This window comes from Manacus candei, unplaced genomic scaffold (genome assembly GCF_025592945.1).
Source record: "Manacus candei isolate 608988 ecotype Guabito, Panama unplaced genomic scaffold, ASM2559294v1 h1tg000024l, whole genome shotgun sequence".
Classification (NCBI taxonomy): Eukaryota; Metazoa; Chordata; class Aves; order Passeriformes; family Pipridae; genus Manacus; species Manacus candei.
This window is the reverse complement of record NW_026138072.1, coordinates 5,959,634-5,978,397: the sequence shown is the minus strand read 5'-3', so window position 1 is coordinate 5,978,397 and position 18,764 is coordinate 5,959,634. Positions and strand designations below refer to the sequence as shown.

General features: G+C 40.2%; 1 protein-coding gene across 2 annotated transcripts in view; it reads right to left on the bottom strand.

Moving 5' to 3' along the window:
* Positions 1-18,764, bottom strand: part of CMYA5 (cardiomyopathy associated 5) — a 50,255-nt gene that overhangs the window by 7,958 nt on the left and 23,533 nt on the right. For both annotated transcript variants that reach the window (XM_051788092.1, XM_051788093.1), the window contains 7 exons: positions 16,976-17,071; positions 16,104-16,337; positions 14,277-14,299; positions 12,268-12,389; positions 8,788-8,937; positions 7,672-7,818; positions 4,189-4,333 (listed from right to left, as the gene is read on the bottom strand). In XM_051788092.1, coding sequence (XP_051644052.1) covers positions 4,189-4,333; positions 7,672-7,818; positions 8,788-8,937; positions 12,268-12,389; positions 14,277-14,299; positions 16,104-16,337; positions 16,976-17,071 — 917 coding nt within the window. The remainder of the gene's footprint in view (positions 1-4,188; positions 4,334-7,671; positions 7,819-8,787; positions 8,938-12,267; positions 12,390-14,276; positions 14,300-16,103; positions 16,338-16,975; positions 17,072-18,764) is intronic.

Below are 18,764 nucleotides of genomic sequence, written 5' to 3'. Positions count from 1 at the left end.
AGCCCACATATCCCTGGACTACATTTCTCACAGCTTTCCATCTTCCACCCACAACTCCATTGACTTCTCAATACAAAGAGGATGAACAATAAGAAAATAGCAGAGCTCTGGAAACTGAAAGAAAGATTTCAAAACTTCACTCATAAAGATTCTGGAAAAAGATTCAACCTGGGAGGGAGCTTTAAAACCACAGCAGCAGGCCAGGGATTCATTGTTGCCAAAGATTTAAGATGATTTTATATGAAAGTATGTCCCTCAGATGGCAAGTTGGCAAAGAGAAAGCATGGAGAAGGAAAAACATAGATTTGGGTGGGGTTTTGTTTGTTTGGTGTGGGAGGGTTGTTTGGTTGGTTTGGTTTGCTTTGGGGTTTTGTTTCTTTGTTTTTATTGGTTCAGGTTTGTGTGTGTGTGTGTGTGCATGTGTTTGTTTGGAGAGGTTGGGTGGTATTTTTTCCACAATATTTGAAAGGAAACTTTAGTGAAATTTCATTGCCAGATGTGCTTAAAATTCTCCCCCTAGGGAGCTGGGACTGCTCCAAGGACATCTCCTCTGAGATGTCCAAAAGCCTTCTGAACAAATGGCTCTGAGTGGCCCTGCTTGATCAGGGGTGTTGCTCCAGGTGATCTGCAAAGGTCCCTTCCAACCTCAAGCATCCTGTGGTTCTGTGACATACTGAAGGTTACAGGGGGCTGGCTCAGATCAGGGACTCCACACATGTCTCCAGCTGTTCAGTGGGGACATTTTTCCCTGCCTGCTCTCTTGGCAGGCTCCTTTACCTTGGTTGAGTTCCCAAAGTGATACCTCTGAAAGCAGCATTGTGGGATGGGACTATGCTGCTTTCTCCAGGACTTCTCTTGGATGTTCTTCCCTGACCTCTGCCTTCAAGCTGTGCTTCCAGCAGCAGCTGTATGAACCTTCCAGGGTTGCTGAGAAATGTGTTTGAACTTCCACCCAGGAACTAGGAAATTGCTTAGCTACAGGGCTGCCTCAAGCACAAAAGGCACAGGCTGTCTGTGAAGGGGCTCCACATTTGGCTAGTCCCCAAAATGAATATTGCTCAGGAAACCTGTGAAGGACTAACTCCAAGATTTCAACGAAAGAAGACAGAAGAAATGACAGCATTTCAGGCCAAAATTCTGGATGTGCATAGAGATTGTTTTATTTCACCTGATATTGGCTTCTAGCCAAGTTGATTGATTTCTAGACCTCAGTTTCACATTAGGGGCTTTGGATAGGAGTGATACAGGCAGTGTGCTCCATCCACCAGTAAGTTCTTTTTTCCTCAGTTTTATACAAAATCTTAAACAGAAATCTTAAACAAAAATTCTCCATCATTGACACAAGCTATGACATTACAGAAAATTTCCACGTTATTCTCAGGGAATTGATTTCAGAAAAGGAAAGAGATGAATAGTTTTCAGGGAAAATAAGTGGCAAAGCATTAGCTTTGACATGCAAAAAGAGGTCAGAGCCCTTATGTAAATAGAGAATTTTAAACTACAGCAATTCTGAGAAAAATTGTGATTTTGTCCTGTGGGAAGTTTTCACACTTGTCACAGTAAAAGGCCAGCTTCTGCCCACAGGGAGGCCAAAAAGTCAAATGTGAATCAGTGTAATTATAAACATGTTAGATTTTGCATAAGGTCACTTGAGAAAGTGAACGGGTCAGTCCTGGAAGCTTTTTGTCACAGTTACCATCACGCGAACTGCTTAGTGTTATCAACACCTTGCTCATGGATTACAGGAATCAGCACACTCTCTGATTCTTTGAGAAAAAGAGTCAGTTTCAGTTAACAGCACAGAAACTTGAGGGCGAACAAACAGCACAGGTTTTGGGAGCAGTTACATTTTTGTAGGCCCTGTTCTCTTCAACATCTTCCTAAGTGACTTGGACACAGGACTGGAAGGGATACTAAGCATGTTTGCAGATGACACAAAACTGGGAGGAGTTGTTGACTCTCTCAAAGACAGGGAGGCCCTGCAGAGAGACCTCGACAAATTAGAGGAGTGGGCAATCACCAACCATATGAAGTTCAACAAGGGAAAGTGTTGGATTTTGCACGTTGGGTGAGGCAACCCTAGATGTACGTACAGACTGGGGAATGAGATGCTGGAACGCAGTGCCATGGAAAGGGACCTGGGGGTTTTGGTCAATGGCAAGTTGAATATGAGTCAGCAGTGCCCTGGCAGCCAGGAGGGCCAACTGTGTCCTGGGGGGCATCAGGCAAAGCATTGCCAGCCGGTCGAGGGAGGGGATTGTCCCGCTCTGCTCTGCATTGGGGCAGCCTCACCTTGAGTATTGTGTGCAGTTTTGGGCACCACAATATGGGAAAGATATTAAGCTCTCAGAGAGTGTTCAAAGGAGGGCAACAAACATGGTGAAGGGCCTTGACAGAAAGCTGTATGAGGAGCGGCTGAGGTCACTTAGTGTGTTCAGACTGAAGAGGAGGAGACTGAAGGGAGACCCATGGTAATCTACAACTTCCTTGTGAGAGGAAGAGGGGCAGACACTGATATCTTCTCTGTGGTGACCAGTGACAGAATCCAAGGGAATGGCCTAAAGTTTTGTCAAGAGAGGTTTAGGTTAGACGTTAGAAAAAGATTCTTCACCCAGAGGGTGGTTGGCCACTGGAACAGGCTCCCCAGGGAAGTGGTCACAGCACCAAGCCTGAAAGAGTTCAAGAAGTGTTTGGATGATACTGTCAGGCACATGGTGTGACTCTTGGGGATGGTTCTGTTCAGAAGCAGTTGGACTTGATAACACTTGTTGGTCCCTTCCAACTCAGCATATTCTGTGATTCTGTGATCCCTGAACAACAGCAACTTCAGCAGGCTGACAGGAACCTGATGGCCTCATGAAATATGTATGAAGCAGAGCAGGTCACAGCTGGTCTCCAAGAGGTAGGAGAGCTGGAGAAGACTTCTTCTTGGTTGCATTAAGGTAGCACACTGGTACTGCATGAAAAGAAGTCTTCTACCCACAGAGAAATTTTATTTCAGTTTTCAACCTACTTTTTGTAAGGCATCAGGCATGCACAATTTCACTGTTGTACATTACTACAAACCTGTAAACTCTTCAGTCCAGTTAAGTAATTTTGACTGCAGGGACTGGGGCTCTTCCCTCTCTGCCACATCTCCATAATGGCCACATGAATTAGCCCCTAGGTGAAGACCTTACTCAGGTTCCTCAGGAAGTGAAGACAAGCTCAGCTGAGCTGAGGCTCTTCCACAGGGTCCTGTGGCCAGACACCCCTCTCCCCTTCCCAAAACTTCTCAGACCTTTGCAACTGAAGTTTCCTGGAATATTGTCACTGTTTTAAGAAAGCAAACAAACAAAAAACCCCAGGCCCCAGGAACATGCAGACAATAATATATTTCCCTGCCCACAGCAGGGGGGTTGGAACTTTACGATCTTCAAGGTCCCTTCTGACCCAGGCTATTCTAGGATTCTATGATTCTAGGATAATTTTCTCTGCATTTTAACAGTGCACTATTTCATGGCTCAGTGGTGCCTACATCCCTCCTCACCCTCTTCTCTATGCAGCACAGGCTGGAGAAACCAGAAAGAGTCAGGCATAAACAGACACTACCTCGAATTTCAAAGCTACTCTCAGATCCCTGTGGCATGCCTGCACAGCCTGGCAGGACTGAGCTCATCTGTGCTTTGAGGGGGCATCTGCATGCACATCCAGACAGCACAGATGGGTCACCAATATTACTGGGACATCGGTATCACCCTTGCTAAGCCCAGAGGTGACTCCTATGTTGTTCTCCACAAAGCAGAGAGCAAACTGGTCCAGGCTACCCCATCACACGACTCTCCATGGAGCTGAGCTGCCCTCCTCTGCCCTGCCCCAGGGCTCCAGCAGCTGCAGGTCAGCTATTGCTTCCCTGGCCAGCATAGCCCTAAAATTTCTAGTTGATTGCAAACAGCACAACATCTCCGGGGTTTTGGCCCCAGCTGAAAGGGATTGTCCAGTTAAGCGGAATAAAAAGGAAGTATTTTGTGTCTCAGACTAATCTCATGGATTAGCGTCTGTCCCTTAAATTCCTCAGCACACAGAAGCAGATTTCTGCCTCGCGTGGCTGAAGGCAGAATAATCTCTTGCGTAACGAACCGCGGCCTGGGGACGGTCATCAGCGGCTGCCTAATCTGACCAAGGGGCTTTTGTGACCGCGGCACTGACCTGAGACCTTCTCCTTCCGGCGAGTGCTGTCGGCAGTACTCCAGGATGAAGGACTCCGCCGACACGGAGGCGGCACGCCAGCGGACAGTGGCCGTGTCCCAACACACAGTGCAGTCCTCGGCCTTGATGGTGGGGACAGCGGGTGCTGGGGGACACAAGAACACGTTAGCTGTACTCCGAAGAGGGTGCCAGCGGCTGGAGCGGAATGTTTGCAAGGGAAAGCAAGAGTCAGCTCCTTGAAAACCCACAGGATAGTTAATAGTTAATTTTCCCCATCCATTTTCCCATCCATCTTTTGCTCGTGTGTCAATAGCAGAGGGGTATTACAGGTAAAAAATATAAACATGCTGGGAAAGTCCCTGTGAAGATCTGTGCATTTCTACACATCGTTAGAAAGGCAGTTTAAATGTTATGCCTTTCCTTAAGCACGTTTTCCTCATTTCTGCCAGTCTCCAAGAAGCAGAGCACAGAGGCAGCACTGCCTACGGCTCCCCCTGCATCACCTCGATCCTGTCCTCAGCAGTGCCTGCATGAGTTGCATCAGAAAAAAATGTGCTGCTGCAGGGAAATGCTGACTTTCTGTTTAGTTGTGTCTTGGTTATTTTTGAAAAGCTAAAATTTGGTCCTGTAATTTCTCTTTTTTAGAGACTCAGTTTAAGAACTGCAGGGCCAACTGCAAGACAGAAAATGGAATGTAAAATAGTGCACTAGATGCAAGTAATCAAAAGTTATTGTGTGAAATTGCACATTCAACATTGTGAGATGAGAATGGATCAGTTGTATTCTCTTGTTTTTTCACTTTCTGGGAAATAGTAATTTAAAACACCTTATGACCTGTTGTGAAACTCACATAAACAGTCTTAATACCAATTCTGAAAGAAAGGTTATTATTAAAAAAAAAAAAGTCGTAAAAAGTCATTTTACTTTTAAAGACACAAGGTTCCAAATAGGAGGCTTAAGACAAAAGTAGAGATTAGACGATTTTATGACAAGATAATCTAATAGAACTGCAACAAACATTCTAGATGCATTCTGTCTTTTAAGAAAAATAATTTGTTGTTAGTAGAAAAGGAAAGAAAAACACCCAGAAGTATGTAACAATTTCCGGGGTAGTGAAAATCAGAAGGCTAGTAGTTCAGAGTCTCATCTGCTAATACCTCTTTGTAGCTCCCTTAGCAATAGTTCCTTTGTTCTCCTCAGATATATTTGATTATCATCTGTTTCTAAATGCATCTGTTCCTAAAGAATGAAAAATTAATAGCTGAATTCCCTAATACCTGCATTCAGCAACTCACACGTATACCCACATCTATGTATGTGTAAACAGCACGTTACAAGACATGAAGCTCTTTTTTTATTTTAATTTGAAAATATCCATCTAAAGATTAACTGGAATGAGCATACAGAAAAGATGTTACTGTGCTTCTGGGATTTTTTTAACAAATTAGCTGCAGCTGGAATGCATATCTAATTTCATCATAATATTTCGTAACTCATTTAAGTGTTTTTATAAGAGAGAAAGAGCCAAATAACCTGAGAATGACATGGGTTTTGAGCAACAGCAGAAGATAGGCTCACTTCTATGTCTTTAGGATGGCAAAGAGCCTTCATGAGGAGATCAGTTGTAGGGGAGGAGTTGGAGGGTAGAGGGATTCTTCCTGCCTTCAGCATCATTCCCTCACAGAAAATACAGCTTGGAAACAGGATGTTCCTCAGTGTGGGGAAAGACAAGCTGTGAGTTTGGGAAGTGGAGGAGCACGAGCCAGGAGGTGCTGGGGGAATGCCTCAGCAGCAATCCCTGCATTGCCCACAACTTCCCAGACCCACTGTTACCTCCATGGGTACAATGCCAACAGAGAAACTTTGTGAGGATTCTCAACACCTGGAAGAGTCACAGCTTTGTTCAAGTATTGCTGTGTGTTTTCCCATACCTGCATATACCAGCAAATTGTCTTCTTCTATGTGCCAACTTTTAATCTCAATTACTAAAAATAAACTTTAAATTCTTGCTTCTGAGTTCATCAGGCTACTTGAAGAATTGAAATATTTTTTCTTTATATCAAAGCAGCTGGACTCCTTTCGAAGAAATGTTTTCCATTACTGGTGCTTATCTTTCTGGATTTGGTGTTGAGGAGATGCAGCAATTTTGTATCAGTTAGTGTTCAGCAGTGTCCCCACAAGTCCATCTGGGGTTCAGTGCACTCCAGAGGGAGTTCAATTCAGCTTTGAGAAAAAGTGTTTAATAAGCCCATATTTATCTAGTTTATTTGTTTTCTTAAAGAAACAGGCCAAAGGAAGCAATTAAAGACTCATGGAAATTAACTTTTTTTAGAAGGCTTCCATTTTGGGAAAAAGTATGGTGATCCTGATGCCAACAGACAAAGAGAGTTCTTAAAAATAATGGCTTCAGGGAGGTGGAAACCTTTTTTAAAAATCATAATGTATTAGCTAATAGCAACAACTCATCATTATTTGGGCAGAAAGTCTACACCACATTCACAATTGCATTGTTGAGGCCATAAAATTTGAATTTCCACTTTGAATTATTAAAAAAATAAACTTTCTTAAAATATGAATCACAAATTAAATATTAAAGAGAATTATCAACAAATTTGAAGTCTAGTAAATTAAGCAAACAGCTTGAAGCTGTGGGTGCTGTCAAGTGATTTCAACAATACTCTCAGAATTTTTTCATTATGAAATTGTTAAATATCCTTCCCTGTATTTGTGACTGCAAGAATGGAATAATTGCTTTTATCCTGTAGCACCGAAAAAATTGTCTGTCATGAGGGCCTCAGATACAAGGATGCTTTACCTTGTTCGTAATTTAAGAAGTAATAGTTTTGTCAATACAAATTATTAAATAAATTAATGCTCAGAAAAGTGAATCAGTCAAGTGAAGCTCATAAGAAATACTCGTCTAATTACTCATCTTAATTTATACTGTTTAAACAACAGTAGAGCCTCTCAGCCACACTTGAGATTTGTGTCCCACTGAGCAAGACACAGCATGTAACCTTGGTAAATCAGACCTTCCCTTGCAAAATTAATAACTTAAATCAATGCAACATAGATGTATTCAGGAGGATGGCAGAGGTAAAACACACAGCCATCTTCTCCACTGTGTGCAAGAAAAGGAGCAGCAGCAGGGTATAGGCAGGTGGCTTTCCCAGAGCTTCCCTGGAGCACTGCAACACAATTGAAGAGAAATACATAATGTGTTGCCCCAGTGCCCCAGCCATATGGCCTGAGACCAGAAACATCTTCAAAACTGAATGCCTTCAAGTTTCCTCTCAGGAGCAATTATGCCTCTATCGTCTTAGCAAAAGGGAAATGACTGTGAGCTGCCTGCTATCTGCCAGATGGGCTGAATGAAGCATTCTTCTGTTTCAATAACACTATGGACTACAATTTGTCTGAGAACCTGAGGCTCGTAATAATCAAATGTCAAAACAAGAATCAAATGCCAAAATAAATACATACCTGTTTTAAAAATGGCTTTTTCACTGGGTAAGCTACAGCCTGTGCCATTCACGGCCATGACCCACACACTGTAGCAGTGATCTGGCTCCAGGTCCTCCAAAATGCAGTGACTCTCTTTCACTGTCACTCTGTACTCTTCCACTAGGGCTAAGAGAAACACACACAAGCATGGAACATCACAGCTCGTGTTGCACTGGTAGGGCTTACAGTTCAGCCTCTCAACCAACATATTAAAAACAGTCAATTAAGAAAATCCAGAAAGCATTAGTAGCTGAGTTCTCCGTATCTCACACTGACTCGGTTCTGACAGAAAGTTCTTGATGTGCCCTTGAATTGAGTGTACACAAATGCCATTGATGGCAAGAGGAGATTATGGCCCCCAGTCTTACTGAGGACTAGACTGCAAGTTTGGGATGCACAATCAGCAGTTACCAACCCTGCTTTATAACAGGCTCTATAACATAATAATTTCTCATAATGAACTATATAGGACTTAGCTATAAATTACCTATTGTAAAAAGTCCTTAGCATCTGTTAGCCTGCACGCACATGCACACATGGATTTGTGCAGAGCCTGGTTGCTAAAGGTGACTTTATGATCAGTCTGAGCTTTTTAATGAACGAACATTTCAATTCCTTTTATTCAATTTCACATTTAACATTTGAAATATTTTGAAAAAAATCATCTATATGTGGAAATACTGATTACCTTTTCCTGCTGCTTTTTTAGTGAATACATATTTCTGAAGCACATGCAAGGCCCTGAAAACCTAATGAAGGCTGTCCCCTTGGGAGACATATCTGCAGTCCCCATGAGTATCCAGGGGCAACATGAACACATCCTCCCTGGACATTAAGCCATTTTGTAAAAGGGCACCTCAACATGTGAAAACAACTGCCCTTCACTTTACAGACCATGATATTTATCTTGCATTTTGGAGGACAAAGGGGAAGAGGAGAAACATCATTGCCCATCCTTAGTCCTACACATGATATCTTCACAGCCGCTTTTCTTTCTGTGTCCTTTTCACGCCCCTGCAGCTCATATTCCCATCCGTTTATCCCAGACCAGGGCAGAAAGAACTCATGCAATTGAGAAGGCAAGACTTTACGCACCCCCTGCATCTTTGCTGGCTTGCGGCTCCTCCATACAATAGACCTGGAAGCAGTCGATGGCATCCCCATCATTCACGGACCAGTAGACAGCAATGGAAGTGCTGGTGGCTGAGTTTGGCTCCTGGGGTACTACATTCGGTGTCTGTGGGACTGAGAGGAAAGTTTCCCATTGTTATACATGCCCCTGTGTTTTCAGCGACATTACCTAAAGATTTGTGAGGCAACCCAGTTGCTTATTTTCATTGAGATGGCTTATTTCCACAGGGCAAGTACAGCAGGAAATATAGAATACTAGTGCAGTTTTAGAACAACAGGTCCTCCTAAACTAGGAGCAGAAAAAAGTATCTGCTCAACACTGAGAGCTTTCCATTTCTCTCACAGTCTGGACAAAATAAGATCTAGTCCTAGTACTGGGACCACCCAAACCCAGCATAAAGTGTGTGCCCACACCCTCCTCCAGAGACAGATGTATGAACTGATCCCAGAAATGTGGGCAGGGGAAAGGACCTGGCACACTAGAAAGGGATTGATCCAGTATGTCAATATTACAGATATTGACAGCAGCAGGAATGTGCTTTAGGCAGAGGAAGACTCTAACAGCACTGGGGAGCAGGAGGCTCCCTGAAGCTTTGGGTCAACCCCTGCCCTGAGGTGGACTCCTACAGCACATGCACAACTCAGCACTCCTTCCTGGCATAGTCATTTTTCCACAGACCCAAGGGACCGAGAATCCTTGGTGTGCAGGTGAATCTGAACTCTACCAAAGCACTTGAACCCCATAGGACAACTAGTATCATTCGTCATGAAGAGTGCTTCGAAGACTTTCAAGGCTCCCCAGATTTAACATAAACTTTGTCTCCTGATTGACACAGATCCACCCCAGATGAGATATTGTTCCTCTCTGTGATTATGTCTTAAAAGAGAGAGAGGGGAAAGAAAGAAGCAAAAAGCCCCAAAAGATGTTAATTGTTAAAATGATTGCAGGGAATGAAAATACATGGTTCTATTTCTTCACCCAGTAAATTTCCATATTGCATGAATTCTCTTAAAATCTCAGCAGAAAGCTTTTGCTTTCTTTCCAGTTATCTCCACAGTAATGATGATGATCCCCTGTGGCATGAACAAGGCAAATGCAGATGCTGGCTGTTTCCTTATCACTTATACAGAGAGCTACCAGTACAGTAAGATTACATCTGCTGCCCATTGAAAAAAATTATCCTTCTCATTGCTAAAAACAATCCTCATTTTGTCTTTTGACTGTAACTAGAGTTGGCAATTAAAAAATTTATCGTCCTTAGGAAAATACTTCCTTTCAATGGACATAATGGGGAAACCAGTTTTTTTCCTCATGATTTTGCCTAGAAACCACTATTTATGATCACAGAAACCTCACAGTTGCAAGATTTATTATTATGCCAAATCTAAACAGAGGCTAGTTTACTGAATGAAAGTTCTGAAAAAAAAAAAAAGGAAAAAGAATGACAGATCAAAATTCAGTTCAGCAACACTGAGAAACATTTGACTTTTAATTTCCTTATGCATAATACCAAACAATTTGAAAGGAAGCAATCTCAAAGCAAGAAGTTGAACTATTCTCTTTACAAACAGAACATTTATGTGTTGTCAAAGTACTGGTCCCTTTTATAGTGTATTTTAATAAAAAAATATTTGCAACACAAGTTTGAATAAATGATATTTTTCAACAGAAAAGTGGGAAATATTCTCTTCAGTTCAGTTTTCATTGAAGTGCTGTGGTGTAAGGAAGTTTTCCTTCTTGCTACCTAATCCCCACAGCCCCTGGAAGAAAAATAATAATCTCAAATGTTTTCCGATGTAATGAGAAATAACACTCCCTTGTCTTTGTGGACTTGAAAGAGGAGAACAGTTACATTCCTCTGTGACTCTATTGGAAGAGTTTTACAATCAGCAAAGGTCCTTGCCTTACCAGATGGCTTTGGAAATGATAATTTTAAAATTTTTAAATTATTCCCACTCTTCTTGTGGCAGAACCTGGGTTCCAATATGCCCAAGAGCATGCTGCTAGGGTTTTTTTATGCTAATGCATTTGTGAATGGGGATGGCTTACATGAAAGGAGGAAGAATTTGAGGGAAAACAGCTTTACACTAGTGAACATGGAAAATTTGGAAATAGAAGGCATTTTGAAGGAAATAGGTTTCTGAAGAGGTGAAAATTAGGTTTTATGAAATTGTTCAGTAAAACACCATACCTTCTGAAGGAAAAATACATGGATTGGAGAAAATTCATATGTATTTCATCATATGGCTTCAGTCAAATAAAATACTTAGAGTGGCTAACAAAGGTCTCCAGTATGTGATAAATTAAGTATTCAAGCTATTCAATTCCAAATCAAATTCACCTGAGAAGCTTCCAATGCCACAGGCAAATTCATACAAATCTGATGAGGATTTTAAGGTCTAAGATATATTCAAGTTCCTCTAGGTCTAATAAAAGTAGTGGTGTGGAGAAGAGAGACAATCTTTCTACAGTAACACTGCTAAGTGCACTCAACCTTACTAGGCACTGGAGAGTCTCCACGAAGTGGCATTTCTCCAATGTCCCATTAGTCACCTGAAAATTCAGCCAGGAATCAAAGCACCTTAGGGAATTTGATGCTCTAGGTCAGTGCTCAGGGACCAAACACATGAGAAATAGGCTTCACTTCGAAAGCCAGGGAGTGACTATGATGGCAGTGGTGCACGTGAATGGTGAATGGGAGGCCCCAAAACATGACAGCAAGATGCAAGCCTCTAAACAAATGTTCCCTTGAAAAAGAAATGAAGAAGATGAATCCACAAATTGGTGCTGACAAGATCTTCACTGATAGCTGTCCAGATCTAAATAATACACTTATATATGCAGACAGGGCAGAAAGTCCACACAGACAAGCTTTTTACAGGACATGAAATATCACATGCAATTTTCATTACTACCCTGACAAGCCGTTGCTGTTTCCAGCTATAGTTAACCACTTTCTCTTCACATCCCTTGGGGATTTCAGGTGCCTCCATTCTATTGTCACAAGTTCAGGGACCTCAACCATCAACCAGTCCCATACCCTCTTCCCCCTACCAGGCGTGGGGGGACTGCCACCCTTAGAGGAATAGAGCTCAGGATATCATTCGGTTGCTTCTTCTGTCCCTGCCTGCAAGGAAGACCAATTTCTTTAGCCCTGGGAGATTTACAGATCAAGACCCTCAGCTAATCTGAGGTACAGATGTTTGAAGTGATGCAAGAATCCCCCAGTTTAGCACTTCTATCTCTGTTACTCATCTTACTGTACCTACTATAAGCCAAACACTTGTGCATAATTAAACTTCATTTTACATTCAACTCTGATTCCTATTTACATGGTTTTCAAATTTATACTTCTCCAATAGATTCTGTTTTTAGGTTCTTAAAATGTCCAAAGCATTGCCAAACTGTTAGTTTTTGTAAAAATGATATTTAGAGATTCTTACCAGCAACACGTTGTAAAGACTGCTGGTTGCTTTGTCCTGGGTTGTCTGCATAGTGCTCAAAGAGTGAAAAAGCACTGGGTACCTTCTCTAAAGAGAGGGTGGTATCCATTGCAGAAAGTAACCTATTTGGAAGAAAACATATATAAATCATTTGTGTCACTGCATAGTTTTCCAAAGGCCAGAAGCAAAGACCATGTGACATACTTCTGTAAAAATTTCCCATGAACTTGAGGACAACATGCATGGAGAAGCTGTTTCCCTGCTTTTGAACTTTTAGACCATGCTGCAATTTCAGATCAGGAGCACAGTCAGAGTGCACATGGTCTGTGTACACTTAATCCATGAGAATATGAAGATTTGAAGTTCACAGAAAGACTCCCAAGAGCACAGGGGTTTGGGCTTGCTAATGCAGTGCCTTTAAGGGTTACAAACCTTAGAGCTAACTTCAGTAGCTGAATCCAAAGATGTAACGTAAAGCAGCTGCTTGTGGCAAGTCAAAAAAACACGACGGGGAAGATAGTTTCCACTTAATTAGCCTGTATTTGCTGAGTTCATTACAGGAAAAAAACCCCCAACATATTTTTAATTCTGGGACAGAAGTAGCTCCAAGAAAATGAAAGAATTTTTTTTTTAAGGCAACTGAATTTTATCTTTCTCCCCTGCATTTTTTTCAGTCACTGAAGTAGTTCATTATGCATAATTTTAACGAAGCACAACAAATATAAAATACACTTTCTTTAAAAAAACATGCATTGTTAAATAGGCTTGTTCTTAACCTTTTCTTAGCTAGTCAGGTACCATCAAAGTAAAGTAACAGCAAGCTCATGCACAAAACAGAATAAGTTTTAAGTTTATTGTGTAAGTAAACAAATAGAGATCAAGTGGAGATAAAGCCTTGGAAAATCGTTTTGTCTTATTTTACCTGCAATAAACTAAAAGCAGATATGTGGCCAAACAGTTTCACTTGCAAGAAGTGAGTCCAAATTTATAGTCCTAGTTCTAAAGATGATTGGAAACCTTGAAGGGGTGTTTGGCACATTCTTTTCAAACCACTCTCCTGGGGTTGTAATTTGACCGCACACTGAAACCCTGGTGTCACCGTTATATCCCAGTCTGTGTCAGCACACATACCACTGCGATGGCTGAGGAAGCACTGGCAAGGGTATGTTTGATATGCACTTAATAATGCCCAGGCCTTTTGGGAAGATCGGGGTGGGGGGGTGGGCTATGCAGTTTTGAGGACTTGCATAGGACAAGCCTGCAGCTAACCACTCTGAATATTTTTAGTTCACCCTGGAAAAATTATTTGAGGAATATGGGCTTATAATTGAACATTTTTCTCATTAAGGATGAAACTCATCAAAATGACTGCCTTGAGAAAATCCCACATGGCAGAGAACTGTTTGTGATTATATGCATTTACTGGGATGTGCAGGTAGACTGTGATGCAACCGTGATGAGGCACCAGCCCGATGACACACCCTGCATCAGGCAGTGCCAGTGAAGAGGCATGGGAAAACATCAGCCCATAGTCTCCTAGTAATGTTTTGAAATCTATTTAATCTCATTTTTTTTCTGGATCTGTGTTCAGAAACATAGTCCAACAACATCTAAGCGATGCTTCGTATTATAATCTTTCAGAGACCAAGTGACACAGAACCAGACTACTGAAAAAAAGGAATATACCAGTGATGTCTAACAGATGGAACCAGGGTTAAAATGGTTTTTAGTATATGTGTGTATAATAATAACTACAAGGAACATCAGTTTAGAAATGTCTGGGTAGAGATTTAAAATTGAGCTGATGTTTTACAGAACATGTGCAAAATACTTGAAAACCACTCAGTTACAGCAACAAACCTCTTGTCTTAATTTCATTATTTGCAAGGTTTATAAAAGTAGCTCTGAATATTAGTAGTGTGTTTTCAAAGCTTGCAAATACTACATGAAACATCCAGCATGCTAGGCCTAGTACTCACTACAGTGCACTTAACCCATATTTCATTTACCTTTTATTCAACTCTTTACATGACTAGAAGAGGAAAAAAAAAGTATTAATAGTTTTCAAAACCACCAAAATGTTGAAAAGCCAATCATCTAACAGTCTTTCTACCCTCTTTGGACATAAAATACACATGGTTTTATTGACTTGATGCTGCTTGGAATGCTGTGCATTCACACTAGCAGGGGATTTATTTCTTTAGGAATATTTCATTTCAAAGCTCTGACTCAGCAGGGTATTAGAGTATAAATCTTGTTTTAAGTGCCTGAGGGGTCAGTATTCAAAACCTAGGTTTAAAGACTGGAGCATAGTCAAGTACTCTCTTAAACGAAGGCTTTTAGAGAAAGAAATCACTCCCCCAGTAAGAACAATTAAATTCTATTTCTGGCTAAAATCTGCCTTGTAACTTCTTATTACTAGAAGCTGTGTGAGATTTTTACTTTTGGAGTGAGAGTTTAGCCCATGCTCCATGAATCTTGAGCTAATGTTTCCTGGCATGGGGACAAAAAAGTTCTTGTCTGCTATCACTAACAGAAAGGAGCAGGGAATCCAATGATTTTCACACCCCAGAAAAAAATTACAGATTACAAAACTATCTTTTTGCCAAAGCACTGATCCCATACCTCACAAAGGTCAGGAAAATAATCCATATTTTTTGTCCATCCCATAATAGCCAATCTACTACAATATTCACTTGATTACAGGACATAATGCAGGTTGGAGCAGGGAAGAAAGCCAAATATTGCTCCATCGTTTCTATAATTGCCAGAGCATATATGGGCTGGATTCTTGCATTTGGAAGGTGGTTTATTTTGCATGAATGATCAGTCTTTAGACAGTAATTTGACCTTTTTATTTCTAGCATCCCAGGATAGTTTCACTGCAACTTCTAAACTACATGCTCATTCCATAACAGGAGTTTATTATTCCAGAAAATCCATCCTCTTCAAGATCGTTAATATTTGTAGAGTATTTTTACTTGTGTAAATATATATACTTTTGTAGAGGAGAAAGTACCATGGCTCACTTATGGACAAGTCTTGCAGCACAAGAACAGTACTGGAGGACCCAGGACCTGCAACACCCTGTGAATAAAGTTTAAGACTAATGACTGTAGACTGTACGAGCTAGGTAGATCCAGTCCTGCAGATTCACTGGAGATGTTTTTTACATCCAGAAAGGACCATCATAGACAAGCACCTCAAATGCATATCCCTAAGCCAACCCCATTGTTGTGGTTTCACCCCAGCCAGCAGCCAAGTACCACACAGCCTCTCACTGCTTTTCAGCAGTAAATATTTACCACAGCCTAAGCAATTTAGGTGCATAAATACTGTCTGCGTCTGCTTATTGTAAAATCCCAAAACAACAACAACCAAACAAAGAAACCCCACAATCCAGAAACAATTCTACTTCAGATACTTTTCTGGTTTCAGAAATCGCTTTGTTGTTGTTATTAGACAAAATAAAATATGTATTTTATTTTTATACAGTAAAATACCTAAATCCTGTAACATTTTTTATTCCTCAGTAAATAATTAATTCTAGAAAAATTATCAAACTGTCTTTTTACCTCCTCTTTATAAAACAAATGAGAACCATTTTAATAGCATGTCACGTTTTCATCTTGTGCATCATCTCTGCAATTCTCTCTGAGAATTCCCACAACAAATGCAAATGATCCAGCAGTTTCAGAGCGGAATAGCTGAGCTAGCAGGATTTCGCTAACTTAAAAAAAGAAAAAAAGGTAAATAACTCATTGCCAGCCTAGATACAGAACTCCTTCCCTAACTAACATTATAAAAACTACAGCATGAAAGCCTTTTTTACTTACGTTTAGGAAAACAAATCCATCCACTTCATCCACTTCTTTAACTGTTGTCTCCAAAGTCTCCTTTGCTGAATCAACAGTTTGCTGGAAATTAACCATCTGCTCATACAGGTACTCCATTTTCATCTTCTTCACTTCCTCAAAGTTCTCTGATTTCTCATCATATTGTGCTACCACTTTCTTAAGCATCTCTTCATTCTGCTTTTCCAATAAGTCTGCATTTTTCTTACAATTTTCCTGCAAAATAAAAACAGATGTAAATCGATCTGCAGAATAAAATCATAACATTTAATGAATACACAGAAATTCTCAATTACCCATCTACAGATTCATTCTGGCATACTGAAAATAAGATAATTTTATTTCTGCAATCAAACTCCTCTGTGAGAAATATCACTAGAGAAATACATTTAAAACAATGACAGGGTTTTTTTTACTGTTAGTGTTTAAAACTAAACTTTCATATTTAAGCACTGAGACAGGAAATCTGACTACAAAATAGCTAAAAATTCATACTTACAACTGAAATTAATACAGTTCTTAAGGCTTAAGGACTTGGGTAATCAGAACTTAAGACACTGGGCAACTAATTATATGCTTCACACAGGATTCTAAATAAAGACACAGTATGAGCTTTTTATAGGCTTAAACAAAATTAAGGGAACTTTTTCTTTCAGTGCTTGACAGTTACATATTTCACTTTGCAATGATGTGCAAAAAAGCAGTCTTTTTCTTCCTCTAACGTTAACACCTTCCAGTGGGAGAAATCAATTTGAGGACTGGAGAAACAGCCCGTTTTGGTGAAAGCAATGATGCTATAAAATAAGGCAAACAGAAGTAGAGGGAGAGAAAGTGTGATAAAACACTGGACTTACCTCAACTGAGTTAAATCGCGATTCAATATCACTTACAAACTCCTCAATCTTTATTGACTTTTCTTCCAGTGCTATCAGCAATTCACTTAAATGACTCTGAAATTTAAAATCAAAACTTAGGCAGGTTATTTTACAAAGTTTTTACACAGAACTTATTTTAGGTGAATATTTTCCTTTAGCCATGAGCCACCCTTGGAACAATTGATAAATAAGTTCAAGTATCACTCTGGCTGCAAGCACAGAAAAAGCAACTGGAACAGTCATAGAAACTGTTTCCAAACAAAAAAAGGGAATTCAGTTCAACAAGATGCTGAGTATCTATACCAGTTTTTGAACATAATGAATTTCAATGCAGCTTTGCTGAGAGTGAGAGTACTTAGACTCTCATGAGGGTCCGGGAGAGATCACAGGAAGAAGCCCATTAAAAGGAATATAACAAGAGTAATTATGAGGGTGATAAATTATGCAGTATCATGTTTTGTTTTGTTTTGTTTTGTTTAAATTAGAATTTTAAAGATATTTCCTATGAACAAGAATACATCAAAATCACTGGTTGAATTAGATGTGGAAACAAACGCAGTCCAAGGGACAACAGGCATCAGAGACAACTCAGAACTTTTTCGTAGTCCTTCTTGACCTTTTATGAAAGCAAGCTGTCCATCTGCTCAGGTGCAATTCATAATTTGTAAAAATGCTTAGTTTTAATTAGATGGCATAAATCTAAAAGAAATGTTAGCTTCCTTTTGTAACAGCTTCTTATTATGGCAAAATGTTACAGCTAGATCTGTAGAAAACAAACATGTGACTTTTCATTAATTGTAAATGTCACATTGGACAGTAAAATTAAAAGCTCACTTCATAAATATTTAGGGCTAATCACCAAGATTTGGAGATAAATTTCTGTTTGTCAAGATAACCTATAAAATCTGACAGATGCCATCCATAGTTCATTTCATTTACTGTGAGGCTATGATCTTACAGTTTTCATGCAACAAAAAATTCAGGCTACAAGCATTTTGCTATCTTAATGTTTTCTCAGTAATTATACAAAAGAAACAAGAAACATCCAAATGCAGTCTCTGAGTAACCTAAGCCCTGAGGGTTAGAAATCATGTGAAGCTAAGCCTGTGCTATGGGCAGATTTAATACTGGCTTCATATCCATGCTCCACAGCCAGGGAGTGATATCATGGGATGTTTATTTGCAGCTTGCAACTTGACTTGTTGTAATACAGGTACATTTGAGGGATGTCTGGGGTCTGTGACTTTATTACTTACTAGTGGCTAACTATCACTGCTAAGTCAAGCATGAATGGCCATACACAAAAAGTAGTTCAGATATCATACATCTGCATACCATGGAGATAGTTTGTAAACCTTGATATTTCAAACTGTCACATGGACTCCTCCTACTTTTGATTTCTCTTTTATGCATATGACTTGACATAAAGATAACATAAATACCATCAATATAAGCCCTTCTGGAATTTCAGTGAAATGACACAAAATCTGTATTTCTGTCAGATGAGCATGTGCCAAGAAAGAGACCTCACCCCTCAGAGAAGTGAGAGTAAATAGCTGGAACACCTGTATACTTGTACATGAACAGGTTTGATATGGGAGAAGTGAGATGTCATGTGTATGCTGTTTTCACAAACAGAACTGCAATTTCCACAAAACTGAAAGCATTTTCACTAGTATTGATAGCAAAGGATGAGGCTACTGAAATGGAGGGCATTTTATCTGTTTTTTGGAGTGGTACAGGTTAGAGATAATGCAAAGAAGTAGGA